The 13570-nt window shown below is 45.3% G+C and overlaps 1 protein-coding gene across 4 annotated transcripts in view; it reads left to right on the top strand.

Moving 5' to 3' along the window:
* The window catches only part of Snap47 (synaptosome associated protein 47), a 43208-nt gene that overhangs the window by 290 nt on the left and 29348 nt on the right, over window positions 1–13570 (top strand). The window contains exons 2-3 of one of the 4 annotated variants that reach the window (XM_031354215.1): window positions 6503–6552; window positions 10926–11467. In XM_031354215.1, coding sequence (XP_031210075.1) covers window positions 10971–11467 — 497 coding nt within the window. In that variant the 5' untranslated portion in view covers window positions 6503–6552; window positions 10926–10970. Of the gene's footprint in view, window positions 1–63; window positions 566–3536; window positions 3835–6502; window positions 6553–10925; window positions 11468–13570 lie in introns of those variants that run through there. The other 3 variants (XM_031354213.1, XM_031354214.1, XM_031354212.1) reach the window with 3 other exon arrangements.

The raw sequence follows: 13570 nt of genomic DNA, 5'->3' as shown, positions 1-13570 counted from the left end.
GCGGGGTGGGGGTGGGGAGGCGGGGTGGGGGTGGGGTGATGTTCCCGAGTGTTCTGGATAGATTGTGGAAGAACCTTTTTAAGGATTGTGGTGTTTATTTAGAAATAGAATGGGGAAAAAAAATTAAAAAAAGGAAAAAAGCGAGCTTTGGGAGATGCTGACGTTCAGGTAGAGAGGGATGCATTGGGAAGAGAGGAAGGATAGAAACAGGAGGCGGAGGATTGTTTGGTCTAATTCGCCTATTGTGGACTTCACCGTGACTCTTGTGGTCAGTCTGGAACTCTGTTGCTGCTATGTCATGGTGGACATGATGACAGCTCATAGAGAAATTCAATTGAAGAGAAACACTTATCCATGCCAGGACTCGTGGTACACGCCTATAATCCTGGTATTGGGGATGATGAAACAGAAAGATTCCGATGTTCTAGGCCAACGTGAACCACAAATCAAGACTTAGCTCCTGAAGAAAAAAAGGCCAGGTTACAATAACAACAATAAAATCCAACGCACCCAAAAATCCATTCACGTGTAATCACTAAATCTGGTATTGAGCCAGTTTTTCCAGGTATACATGTGTTTATACATTTATACATATTATTCCTCTTACTTCCCTCCCCCCCACCCCTCCCCCCCCCCTCCCTCCCGGGGGCTCTTCCTTCTTTTCTTACATTGGCAGCATGTGTTATTTGGAAACATCATATTAGAATTTTGTTGTTGTTGTTGTTGTTTTTCAAAACAGGGTTTTTCTGTGTAGCCCTGGCTGTCCTGGAACTCTGTAGACCAGGCTGTTCTTGAACTTAGAAATCCGCCTGCCTCTGCCGCCCAAGTGCTGAGATTAAAGGCTTGCGCCACCACTGCCTGGCTCATTTTAGATTTTTAGATTTGGCATATAATTCTTAAAATTCCTGTACAGTTTGAGCTGATAAATACCATTTTGCATGCTAATGAGCCCAATACCACCCAACAGCCAGTAGGGTAGATTTCAGATGGAGCTGCTCACTGAAAGACCTGAGCAGGATCAGAGGGTGGAGACTTGGAGCCCAGCCCTCAGCTTCTAAGGCTAAAGGTTGAGTGGGTCATCAGTGGCTAATGTTTCATCAGTCATGTCCACGTAATGAAATGTCCATAACATCCCTAGAAGACTCATGCAGAAGATTCTATGTGCTTAGGGAGAGTGAGGGCTGGGTCTTCTCAGACTTGGCCTCTTTTTTTTTTTTTTTTTTTTTTTTAATACCCTGTGTAATGTCTTAATAGTAAATATGTTGGTGGTTTTCTGAGTAATATGAGCTTCTAGGGGAGATCCACGTCAAGGAGGATCTCTGGAACCCTAATTTATAGGTGCTGGCCATCAGAGGTGATACAACCTGGACATCTGTGCTGATGTAGAGACATCTTGGGAGACAGAACCTTGGGACCTGGTGTGATCTTGAGGCAGACATTGTCAGAACTGAACTGAATTAAGGACATCCTTCTTCTTGTGTCCACTGATGAAGACCCTTTTAGGCTCCCAGAGTTTTGTACTGACTAGGACATGAGAGAAGAGGTAAAACACACAGGTTGTTTTTTCTGTGAAAGTATGTAACCCAAATAGGAATCGCTTTGCTTGAGTGTCTGAGACCAGTGACCATGAGCAAGAAGGAGGTCAGGGCTAGCAGTTGCATATGCTCTCAAGATCTCTGGGACAACCTAGTCCGTAACACTGTAACAGAAACATGAGCTCTTGTGCTCTGTGTAGTTAGCGCTGTAATCCTGGTCTTCACATGATAGCTGGCCTCTGGGCGTTAGTAACAGTGTCGATTATGTGAGGCTTGGCGAGAGGCCCGAAACACAGGTGTGTGCCTGTGAAGTTGCCTCTCCTACCTCCAACTGGGAAGTGCTGGTGATGCATATCCTCAGCCCACATAGATCTATGGAAACTGCGCATCCTGGGCAGAGCCACCCCAGAAGAAAACAGGAAAGGATTGGAGTTGGCACCCTGGAGGCGAGCTGGAAACACTGCACTGTCTCATTTCTCTCTCTGAATTTCTAGAGCATACCCTGCAGCTAGGCTGTGGTGTTTGCTTGAAACATCCTCAGACAGCATGCCTGAACCTCCCAGGGTGGGGATGGGAACTTCTGAGGGAGTGGAAAGAGGGTCTACTACAGAGCAGGAGGGCAGGTAATGGAAAAAGCCAGTCTTGCCGCCCCCGCTCGGACACACTGCCCCACTGTTCTCCTGCTCAGCCTTGTAGTGGGAAGGTGTGCAAAACGTTTCGTGTTCTGTTACTTTGGAAATTAACTAAAAATAGGCTGTTTACTTGCTATTGAGTTTTACTCAAGGGCACATGTGTGGTGGAAATGCTGAAAGAGATCCATTATGCCAATCTCAGTGTGTCAGGAGTCACGGTGACGTGGGTCTATTCCCCAAGAACGTCATTTATGTGGATTTGCTTGACACCCAGGGGTTGCCTGCCATGACTTCGCACAATAATTGTGTCTCTTTCACACAGGGTCCTCTCAGGGTTAACTACTCTACCTGTCCTGGTGGAGGCAAGTTACAACCTTACAAAGGCAGATACCACACAAAGAGTTCAGGAACAGAGCATCTCTGAATGGAGGGCCCATTCACTGTGTGTATACTGGATGCCCACAGAGTGTGCACAAGGCTCGATGCTGGGAAGGTCACCTTTGGTGCACATGTTGAGTTGCATTGGGAAAGCTCTCTGAGGTATGGAGTGCTGTGGTTGGTAGTGGGCATTAGGAAGGATTAAGGTGCTCTTTAAGTAGAAGATTTAAGGTAGAAAAGCAATTCAGAGACAGGACAGTGAGGAGCCTTGAGAGGCTAGAAGGAAGCAGAGTGAAGCTCAGAGCCCATTGGACTTGAAGAGAGCCAAGCTAAAAGTGAAAAAAGAAAAAAGAAGATTTATTCAATGTGGCCACATTGGGAGAGGCACAAAGAGATCTGATGAGCCCCCAAGTCTGAAGTGAGATTAAATAGAAGGCCGAAGATTTGCATACCTGAGCAGTACAGGTGTGGCCACACATCCTTGTCCAGACTTTAGTCTCCTCCTGTAAGGTGGTCTAACAAGTTGTTAAAGTTATGTGAAATCTCTCCCTGGGAGGCAGGTCCCCTTCTGGCTGGTGCCTTTTCCTTCTCCCAGTTTGAGATTCCTGGGGAGATACCCATTTCTCTGGGGTCCTTTGTTTTAACTCTTTGATAGTCGGATTGAAAGGCACAGTTGTCTCTTTAAAATATTTTCATTTCTGCCAGGTTTGTTACACCAGGATTTACTATGGCTTTAAGAGGATGAGGAAGAGGGATCCAGAAACTCTTGGTTCCAACAGAATTTTTGTTAAAAAAAAAAAAAAAAAAGAAAGAGAGAAACAAAGAAGGAGGAACATAAGAGGGCCTAGAACAGCATGGAAATACCCAACAGATGACCAAACAAGGAGCTGGTTGTGGACATGCTTGTAAGGTGTGTCATAAAGATGCTCATCGGGCAACCAGAAGTCTCAGTGGAAGCCTTGGGAGCTCATGGACTTGGTAGATATGATTGGGTGAAGTCAGCCTTGGCTCTTAGACCTTGTGTCTCACAGTGGGGGCAGCAACTAGAAGGGATGATGGTGTCTGAGGGAGGCTATATGCTTTAGCTTAGAGACTTGTTTGAGACAGGGTTTCTCTGTAGCCCTGGCTGTCCGAACTCACTCTGTAGACCAGGCTATCCTCTAACTCAGAGCTACCCCTGTCTCTGCTTCCCAAGTGCTGGAATCAAAGGTGTTTACTACTGTGCCTGGCTTAACTAGGAGATTTATAATAGGCTTGGGAACTGATGAAGTTGTCAAGGGGCATTCCTGGTAAGTAGTATCTTATTAAAACTATAGGGACATGGAGAGGTTGGAAAACCTTTGGCATCTATTGACCTAACAAACAACCAGCTTCTACCAAACCTAAAGCTAGGAATGCCATCAGGTAACATCTGAGGCCTAGAGAAAAGTGTTTTCCGTCTTGCTATAGCCAATTGACTCTGATGAGTCCATTGCTGCAGTTTTACATTTGCCTTGACTTATGACTTCCTTTGTTTTATAAAACTTCATGAAACTGCTTCCACTTTGGAATATGGAATTTGGGGTAACCCAAATCTATGTTGCTGGACCCTGGTCACTCAAAATGGCTCCAGAAGAAACATCTGTTAATTCTATTTAAGATGAGAGCTGTGCTTTTTGTGTTGATAAAGTAAATGGGATTGGCTACAACCCATAGCCCATGTCCAGTTTCTAGAATATTGTAGATGAAGTTCGTTAGCACAGCCACACCCCTGTGTGTTACCTGTGGTTGTTAGTGACAGTGACTAAGACTCATGGCTCCTGAGCCTAAAGCACTTGCATGGCCTTTGAGCCAGGTTCATAGGCCTGGTGCAAAGAAGAGTGAAGTCAGGGATGCTGAGGAGGGGTCGGATCTGGCTTCAAGGGGACCAGGAGCCCCTTGAGGACTCGGTGGGGACTATGTCAGTCTAGGCAAGTAGAGAGGTCCTGGGGTCTAACCATGCATGGGCAGCTTCTGCCGCATAGGTGGGAGCAGCTTTCTCCTTTCTGCCCTTCCATTTAGTATCTGTTTATTTTGGCTTTCTAGAAAAGACATCTTGGAAATCTGTGGTAGGAAGAGTTGTGGCCACATGTCTCTCCTTTGAAATCTCTCAATCTGGGCATGGCCCTCATACTCATTGTGTCATCATGACAGGTACTTGCTGGTCCTCTCCTCAACTTTTGGTTCTCTGTCCTTTCCTCTTTGTATCTTTGAATGAGTTTGAGGTCTTTTAGTTATTTTGCCAGAGGATAAACAGAGGTCCAGAAGGTGAGGTAACTTTTCCCAAGTCATAAAACTGTGGTAGAGCTGGAGGCAGCAGCTGGAACCACAGCGAGCTTCCACTGGGGCTGTACGACTAGGTGTGGGGATTTTCTGGGGAAAGTGGATAACTTCACTGCCCACTCATGGAGAACCTCCCAGTGCTCTGCTCATGACCGGCCTTGTGGAGCTGATACAAACTTTTTGGTGTCTAGCAATGCAGTAGTGTGTTGTCTTGTTTCCTAGAAAATGACTCCTAAAATCCTGGGAAGGGAAGTGTCTTCTACGCCAGCAGTCCCTAGGTACAGGGTGGAACTGGTCATTGAAAATCAGAGGATCAGAGGCAGGGTCAGAGGATAGGGAGGTAAAAGAAGGAAGAGGGGCTGAAGGTTGACTGGCTCACCCATGACTAGCGGTTGAGTCAGTCCCACACATGTCAAGAAGCCTCCATGGGTAGACTGCTGTGGCAGCTAGACTTCCAGCTGAATACTCAGAAGTTCCAGGGAGGCCAAGGAAGCCTTTTCCCTTCTTTATACCTGACCCTGTACATTTTTTCATCTGCATCCATTTTAATACCCTTGAAATCAACTAGTAAACCTAAGTGTTTTCCTGAGTTGTATAAGCTGTTTGAGAAACTGAATCCAATCTAAGAATATGGCAGACCCTGACTTACTGGCAATGGGTCAGATATAGCCTGGGCTTGACGTTGGCCTCAAATTGAAGGCTGGCTTAGGAACAGACTGTCTTCAAGTAGATAAGGTTGTAGTGGAAGTGGACTGGAGACACCTGGCTGGTGTCCACTTTAGAACCAGTTGCTAGGTGGTGTGTAAGCCCCCCCCCACACACACGTGTGTTTGCAGAAGTGATAGTAATGTAGGAGAAATTGTTAGGTTTTTGTTTTTTCCTTACTTGGACCTAGACATTGAACAAACCACTATCTCTTTGACATGTTTGCTTACAGCTGAGCCATTGCTCCACGAGAATGAGACAATGCTGTCTTCAGAATCTGAGTTCTCTGTGTGGCTCCCTGCCTTTAACAATTACCATAGCCTTAGAAACCATGGCTAGGCTAAAGTGGCTCCCCTAATTCTGAGAGCTACATACCTGTACTTGTTAAAGCTATTATTTTGTATATGGGTGTTTTGCCTGCATGAATGTGCACCACATGAATGCAGTACCCTTGGAGGCCAGAAGAGGGCATCCGATCCCCTGGGACAGGAGTTATAGACAGTCATGAGGTGCTGAGACTCAAACATGGGTCCTCTGGAAGAGCAGCCAGTGTTCTTAAATAGCTAAGCCATTGCTCCAGCCCCAACAATGACTTTCAAAGGTTTAGAGGTCATATGCACGGCCTGGAGGTATTCTAGCCTGTGACCACTAGTCTTACTGGAGGATAGGCAGGTCTTTTGAGGCATGAAGGTCTCAGCACCTGCTCCCTGTGTTTCCAGGCATTGTGGTGGAAGGCTTGGGCATGGGCTTCCCAGTTCAGGGATTTGTTGCCTGTGACTTACTGTGGTTTATCCAAGTAGAAGACGTTACCACTGGTGTGGTCCTGTTGTGCCAGGGAGGGGCTCATAATGTAGACTCGCCGGCTGAACCCCTCCCTCAGAAAGACAAAGCACCCTTCTATACAGAAGGAAGTGTCTCTTGCAGCTGAGAAAATCTCCCCCACTTTTCCAGTGACATCAGGCTGTAAACTTCCTGGCTGTTTCTCATGGAGCCTTCCTGAGGTAAGCATGCGAGGTGTTTTGTTTGTTTTAAACGTGGTGGTTCCCCTTGGTCTGGCCAAGGACAGGTTGTTAGGAGGCCTGGCTCAGGCTCGGCATAGGATCTGGTTGTCCTCTGCAACTTGGAGTTATCTCTGAAATCCTTTTCTAAAAAATAACTTTGTGTATGTTCTTTTATTTGTGATGATAACAAACTTCTCATAGCTAGTCAGGCAACTTTCTCCCAGGAATGTCCTAACTCTGGTCCTGGAGCTGGCAGAACTGGGATTTGCTGAGGTAGGAGTGACTGATGATAGCAATAGACATGTATTGGGAAGTATGGGTCTGCTCTTGCGGCTGTCATGGAGAAAAGCTCTAGGATATGTGTGTGAAGAGCGTGAGCTAGGTTATTAGAGAAGTCAAGTCACCATGTTTTTACGTGGCACTTCCTGGCACTGTATATCTGAAGTGTGACATGAAATTTTCTTTCTTCCTCTTCTTTACTATGTCTGCTTGTTTCTGTACATATATTGTCTGAGACTAGCTCTAACCAGATAGTAAAAGCTAAGGCTGGCTGCTGCTTTTCCTGCTCCTGTTCTCTGTTGTGGCTTGGTTTTCAGAAGAAATTGGATATCCTGATGACAAAGACTGGACTTTCCCCAAGGAACCCAAAGCCCCTAATCAACAGGAAGTAGTCTAAGGAGATCGGGACCTCCCTTTCTCCTCTAACAGAGATGAGGGTGGACTAAGGGTTGGAAGGGTAATAGATATAAGAACTCAATAAAATAGCTAAAAAAAAGTGTACCTACAGCCTCCAATTCATAGCCTTCCTCCCTTAGCCTCCTCAGGTACCACTGGATTCATCCTTTCCCATAATGCATTTCTTTCGGGTTGGACTAGTGGCAACAAATCCTATATAATCCCAACAATTCCCAACAAATACAATGACTAATGCAATGTTTCAGAAATGCTTCTGTAGGAATGATTATATTTGTCCATTTCTGTAGGGTAGTTGAGAATTCTGTCTTCGCCTTGTACTTCTGACATTTTAACTTTTATATTCCCTCGAGAGGCTTGTTTGGAGAATTCTTTGAACTTCATGGATCTGAATGTCCACAACCTATTGAAAGCTTCAGGGTAGCAGATGTAGCTCCGTGTTAGATTACTTGCCTAATATGAGCAAAACTCTGTATTTGTTGGCATCATCAAAAGGCAAGGGGAGAGGTGGTGGTTTGAATGAGAACAGCTCACCCAAGTTCATGTATTTGAACCTTTGGTCATCAGGGATTAGGACTATTGAAAAGGCTTGAAGAAATAGGAGGGCCTAACAAGAAAGAGGTGGCCTAACAAGGAGGAAGTGTGTCACTGGGGGTGGACTTTGAAGTTTCAAAACCCAGTAACAATCTTTGTCCGTCTGTCAGTCTGTCTGTCTGTCCGTGGATCAGGATGTAAAGCTCCTAGCTACTTCTCCATGTGCTGCCATGCTTCTCTCTGTGGTAGTGAACTAAACTTCTGAAACTAAACAAGTCCCCAATTAAATGTTACCTTGGTTATGATGTCTCTTCATAGCAATAGAACAATGACTAAGACAGAAATCTTCAGGAGTTTTCAGCTGTTGCTTTAATAAATGAAGTGTTAGTGCCTCATCCCTTATAGTCTCTGCAATTCCCCTAGTGCACTGTTTGTTTCCCATGTGTCTCAAAGGATGTCTTCATTCTTTTTGGGTTTTTTTTTGCTTTTTTGTTTTTTGTTTTTTACAATTATTTCTAGTTCATTCTCCCCCCCCCCCCGTGTGTGTGGGGGTACACGTGCGTGCATGTGAGTACAGAGTATCTGCTGGGGCCAGAGGCATCTGGACCTCCTGAACTTGGAGTTACAGATGGTTGTGAGCTAGGAACTGAACTCTGGTCCTCCTGAAGAACAGTAAGTGTTCTTAACTGCTGAGCCATCTCTCCAGAGCTGTTTGTTTTATTTTACTTTTTAGAATTGCCTGGTGAGTTCTTTCAAAAGAACTGTCTTCATTCAGAAATTGTGTTTATCCCAGACTATTTTGGCACTATTTATTTCATACTTGTTTATGATTTTCTTCCAAGATTTCTGGTTGACCCATATGGTTTTTTTTCTAGTTCTTTATCACATTTCTTTTTTTTTTTTTTAGATTTATTTATTTATTTATTATATGTAAATACACTGTAGCCATCTTCAGACACTCCAGAAGAGGGTGTCAGATCTCGTGATGGTTGTGAGCCACCATGTGGTTGCTGGGAATTGAACTCAGGACCTTCATAAGAGCAGTCAGTGCTCTTAACCTCTGAGCCATCTCTCCAGTCCCACATTTCTTATCTATATAATGAATTGCTTTCCTCATTTTGCTGTCTGTCTGTATTTCCTTAGGATTTAATTTTGAATTATTTTATAGGCAACCCGAGGATTTCCTTTGACTTGAGATCTATTTTTAGACAGTATCTATATCCTTTGGGAATGACATGCATCCATGATTTTTTGAATTTTCTTCATTGATATTTTCACATCTGGCATAACAGTTACCTTTTCCAGTCTTGTGGTGTAGCTTTCATAGGAAAAGACTTTTATTTAGATAGGATTTAGGTTGCAGTGTATATAGAGGCGAGCTTGGCAGTGTGGCCCGTGTAGTTTCTCCAGCTGTAGCCCGTGTCAGCAGTGCTGCCTGGACCTTCATAGCCCAATTCACAGCAGTGTGTGGGAATAGATGTACAACTTTGCATCGGACCTGGGATTCCAAATGCGTGTTCCCTTGTGCCTGCAGACTTGAGTGCCCGTGACTCTGGGGTTTATGATGGTGGCAGCTAAAGTCCTAATGCAGAGTTCCCACCTGGTGGCTTGTGTGGACACAGGTCTTCTGAGTAGGGCAGCTGGTGCCTATGTGGAGCAGGAGTAGAAGTGATGGGAAGACCAGAACCTCTTAGGTTTTCTGCACCCACTGCTGTGCTAAATCCACAGCACTCCTTACAGACTTGGCCGTCAGCATCAATGCCCTCGCATCTCTAGACTTCCACATGACACATGTGACACATGGCTAAAGGCAGAGTAAGCAGCCCAGCCCACATCTCTCAGGGAGACCTCACACTCAAAGAGATCCCATCACAGGGGTGCAGTCTGTTCAGGAGCCTCATTTTGACACGGATTGCGTTTTTGTAGGTCTGGGTCAGATAGTGCCAAGTTTAGTGCCGTCACTGTCTCCAGGACTGGCTCCTCCGAGGTGGCTCACTGAGCGAATGAATGGATTTCCCATTGAGTCCACCTCACAGGAGCTAGGGAGCCTGCCAGTGCTATGCATACTGCCGATTGTGGCATCTGCACACCAGGGCCTTATCCACCTGGTGATTGATAGCAGTATCCTTGTAGCCTACAGATGGGTTCAGTATTTGAGGGATCATGCTAAGACATTTCCTAAGAAGTAAAGTCATATCATAAGAAAACTGTGCTTGAGAGAGACAGACAGAGAGACACAGAGGGAGAAGGAAGATGAGAGGGAGAGAAAGATACAGAGAGAGAGAGGGACAGAATCAAAGACACAACCAGAGAGAAATACAAGGGCAGGGAGAACTGGGGAAAGCTCTTCTCTGTATTTGCAGGGCAGAACACTTTACTGGGCATTGCCAGGCCTAGCTCCTACCCAGTTAGTACCATAGACTACAGTATGGAAGCTCCTTTCTTGACTAATATTTGCTACCTGTACAAAGAGGATTGGGCAACATATCCTATAAGGGTTAATTCAAACCGGTTATCATGACTTATGACTGCCTTGATGAATATAATCATAAACATGAAATTTTAAACAGCCAGGTATGATGGCACAAATCAATATTTCTAGTACTGGCCAAGCATGGGAACTTGAGGCCACCCTGGGCTACAAGGCAAGTTCAAAGCTGGTCTGAGCTATATATGAGACCTTATTTAAAAAAACAAAAAACAAAAAAAAGACAAAGGCTGGGGTTAGAGATCAGTGGCAAATGGCAAAAGAAAATGAAACTAGCACACTTCACTGCTTTATGGCCACACAACACCTGTCTGTATGTAAGTGCATCCGTGTACATGTGACTCTAGGTAGCTCTGAGAAGACTGCAGGAGAGGACCATGTCTGTAAGACTTTCCAGTAAACTGCTGGATACATACACAGTGAACTCAGAGATGGTCCTTAGGAGGACCTTATACAGATTCATGGTAATAGGGATATCATAGCCACAAGGTCCTGTGCGTGGGAGGGGTCTGGGGCCTTGTCTCTGGTGCTTGCTGTCCTCATGGTTTTCTCAGTGGGCACAGGAGTGGAAGGTCTCATGAAGAGTGTGATGGGACAAACAGTTTCCAATGGATACATTTCAGCTTCATCTGCCTACTAATTGTTTCTTTTCCCTCAGAAACAGATACTACAGTCTCCGTGTAGTCCAGCAACCTAGGGACAGATGAGCACCAATTTACGTGTCCACTCCTGGCCTTGCTCCTACTATCTGGACCCCGAGAAGCAATGGGTTCCTGGAAAACTGGTCCTGACACCTCATTCACTGAAGTTCACTGTGGACAAAACTGAAGAGGTCCTTGTTGGCCTGCCCCTCTCCAGCATCACTGAGATCAGGAAAGAGTCATCTCTCTTTATCTTCAGTGCGATCACAATCCTGGAGAAGGACCAGACCAAGCACTGGTTCAGCTCACTGCAGCCTAGTCGAAATGTGGTCTTCAACATCATCGAGCATTTCTGGAGGGAGCTGCTGCTGTCCCAGCCAGACACTGCTGCTGACATAACCTCCCACATGACCAAGGGGCAGGAGCTGATAGGACTGATGGCAAATTCCCAGAAACGCATGGAAGACACAGCAAAGGACCTTCAACAACAGAGCGAGCAGCTAGACAGTGTCTTGAAGGGCCTGGAGAAGATGGAGTCCGATCTAGATGTGGCTGACAGGTGGGCAAACTCCAAGGTCTTCTCTGCCTCTAATGGGAAGGCAGAGTGTCCTCTGACAGTCTCATGGTTAGCACATTCCCGACCCCTAGAGAAAAGGCTGTGTACCTACTCTGTGGACTGTGTGGGATTCATCCCAGAAAGCTATTCATTGCCTGTCATCATGCGGATCCTGTTGGTTCACAGAGAGTAGGGTACAGGTGTCCAAGTTGTGATGGGCTGCCTGAGTGAGGTATCTTGCTCTGTTAATGCTGTGGTTCCTGTGTGCTGATTAGTCAGGTCTCCAACTCTCAGGTCATGAGTATGATCTGTGTCCCCTCCTGGTGGTGATCTGCTTTGATGGTGACAAACAGGTTTTTTTTTTTTTTTGTTTTGTGCATACCTTGCAATGTTTATTTCTTTGGTAACTTTTTCATATCTCTAAAACACATGATCCATTCGGAGCTCTCCTTTTGCCTGTGTGCCTTGTGCCTGTTCTCCTTTATCACCTGTCTTGTGTCTTCTCTTCATTATGCTCTTTGTCGTTTTTCATTCTGGTTTATATTTCTTGACTTTTCTTTCTGTTAGATGTTAATTTCTTCTTTTTTCAGTTTTTCTTAATTGGATATTTTATTTACTTACATTTCAAATGTTATCCCCTTTTCCAATTTCCATTCTGCAACCCCCACCCTATCCCCCTTTATCCTGCCTCTGTGAGGGTGCTTCTCCCCCCCCCCCCAACTCCTGCTTCACCACCCTAGCATTCCTCTACACTGGGGCATCTAGCCTTCACAGGACCAAGGGCCTCCCCATTGATGCCAGATAAGGGCCCTTCAGTTCCTTCAGTCCTCCCCCTAACTCTACCATTGGGGTCCCTGTGCTCAGTCTGATGGTTGGTACTTCTTGGTATCAGCAGTAGTGTCTGGGTTTGGTGTCTACAGATGGGATGGATTCCCAGGCAGGGCAGTCTCTGGAGGACCTTTCCTTCAGTTTCTGCTCCATTCTTTGTCCCTATATTTCCTTTAGATAGGATCAATTCTGGGTTAAAATTGTGGAGATGGGTGAGTGGCATAGCCCTCAACTGGGGAGGCCATGCCTAACCTCTGGATATGTTCTCGACAGGTTCTTCCTCTCCTTTGAGGGATATTTCAGCTAATGTCATCCCCATGGGGTCCTGGGAGGCTCTTGCTTTCCTGGCATCTAGGACTTTCTGGTTGCTACCCCCAGTTCCCCATCCCCCATTGCAACACACCTCTGTTCAGTTTCCTGACCCTCTGTTCATCTCCATCTCCTCCCTTAACTGATTCTGCCCCTCTTTTTCCCCTCCTCCTCTTCTCTTCCTCCCAAGTCCCTCCCACCCTCTACTTCCCTTGATGATTTTGTTTCCCTTCTAAGTAGGACGAAGCATCCACTCTTTGGTCTTCCTTCATGTGGTCTGTGAATTGTATCGTGGGTATTCCATGCTCTTTTTATCCACTTATCGGTGAGTACATACCATGTGTGTTCTTTTGTAAGTGAGTTACATCACTCAGGATGATATTTTTACTCTGAGGTAGTGTCTGTCTTTGTCACTGAGGTGCATTTCCTGTATGCAGCAAAATGCTGGGTCCTGTTTACGTATCCAGTCTGTTAATCTGTGTCTTTTTATTGGGGAATTGAGTCCATTGATATTAAGAGATATTAAGGAATAATGAATGTTGCTTCCTGTTATTTTTGTTGTTAGAGGTGGAATTATGTTTGTATGACTATCTTTTGGGTTTGTGGAAAGATTACTTTCTTGCTTTTCTTTAGCATGTAGTTTCCCTCCTTGTGTTGGAGTTTTCCATTTATTATCCTTTGAAGGGCTAGATTTGTGGAAAGATATTGTGTAAATTTGGTTTTGTCATGGAATATCTTGGTTTTTCTTTTCTTTTCTTTTTATTGTTGTTGTTGTTGTTTTTTAAGACAGGATTTCTCTGTGTAGTCCTGGCTGTCCTGGAACTCACTCTATAGACCAGGCTGGCCTTGAACTCAGAAATCTGCCTGCCTCTGCCTCCCAAGTGCGCCACCACTGCTCAGCTGGAATATCTTGGTTTCTTCATCTATGGTAATTGAGAGTTTTGCTGGGTATAGTAGCCTGGGCTGGCA

The sequence above is a fragment of the Mastomys coucha genome, unplaced genomic scaffold (assembly GCF_008632895.1).
Source record: "Mastomys coucha isolate ucsf_1 unplaced genomic scaffold, UCSF_Mcou_1 pScaffold5, whole genome shotgun sequence".
Classification (NCBI taxonomy): domain Eukaryota; kingdom Metazoa; phylum Chordata; class Mammalia; order Rodentia; family Muridae; genus Mastomys; species Mastomys coucha.
Note: the sequence above shows the minus strand (reverse complement) of the source record. Positions and strands in the feature narration are given on the sequence as shown.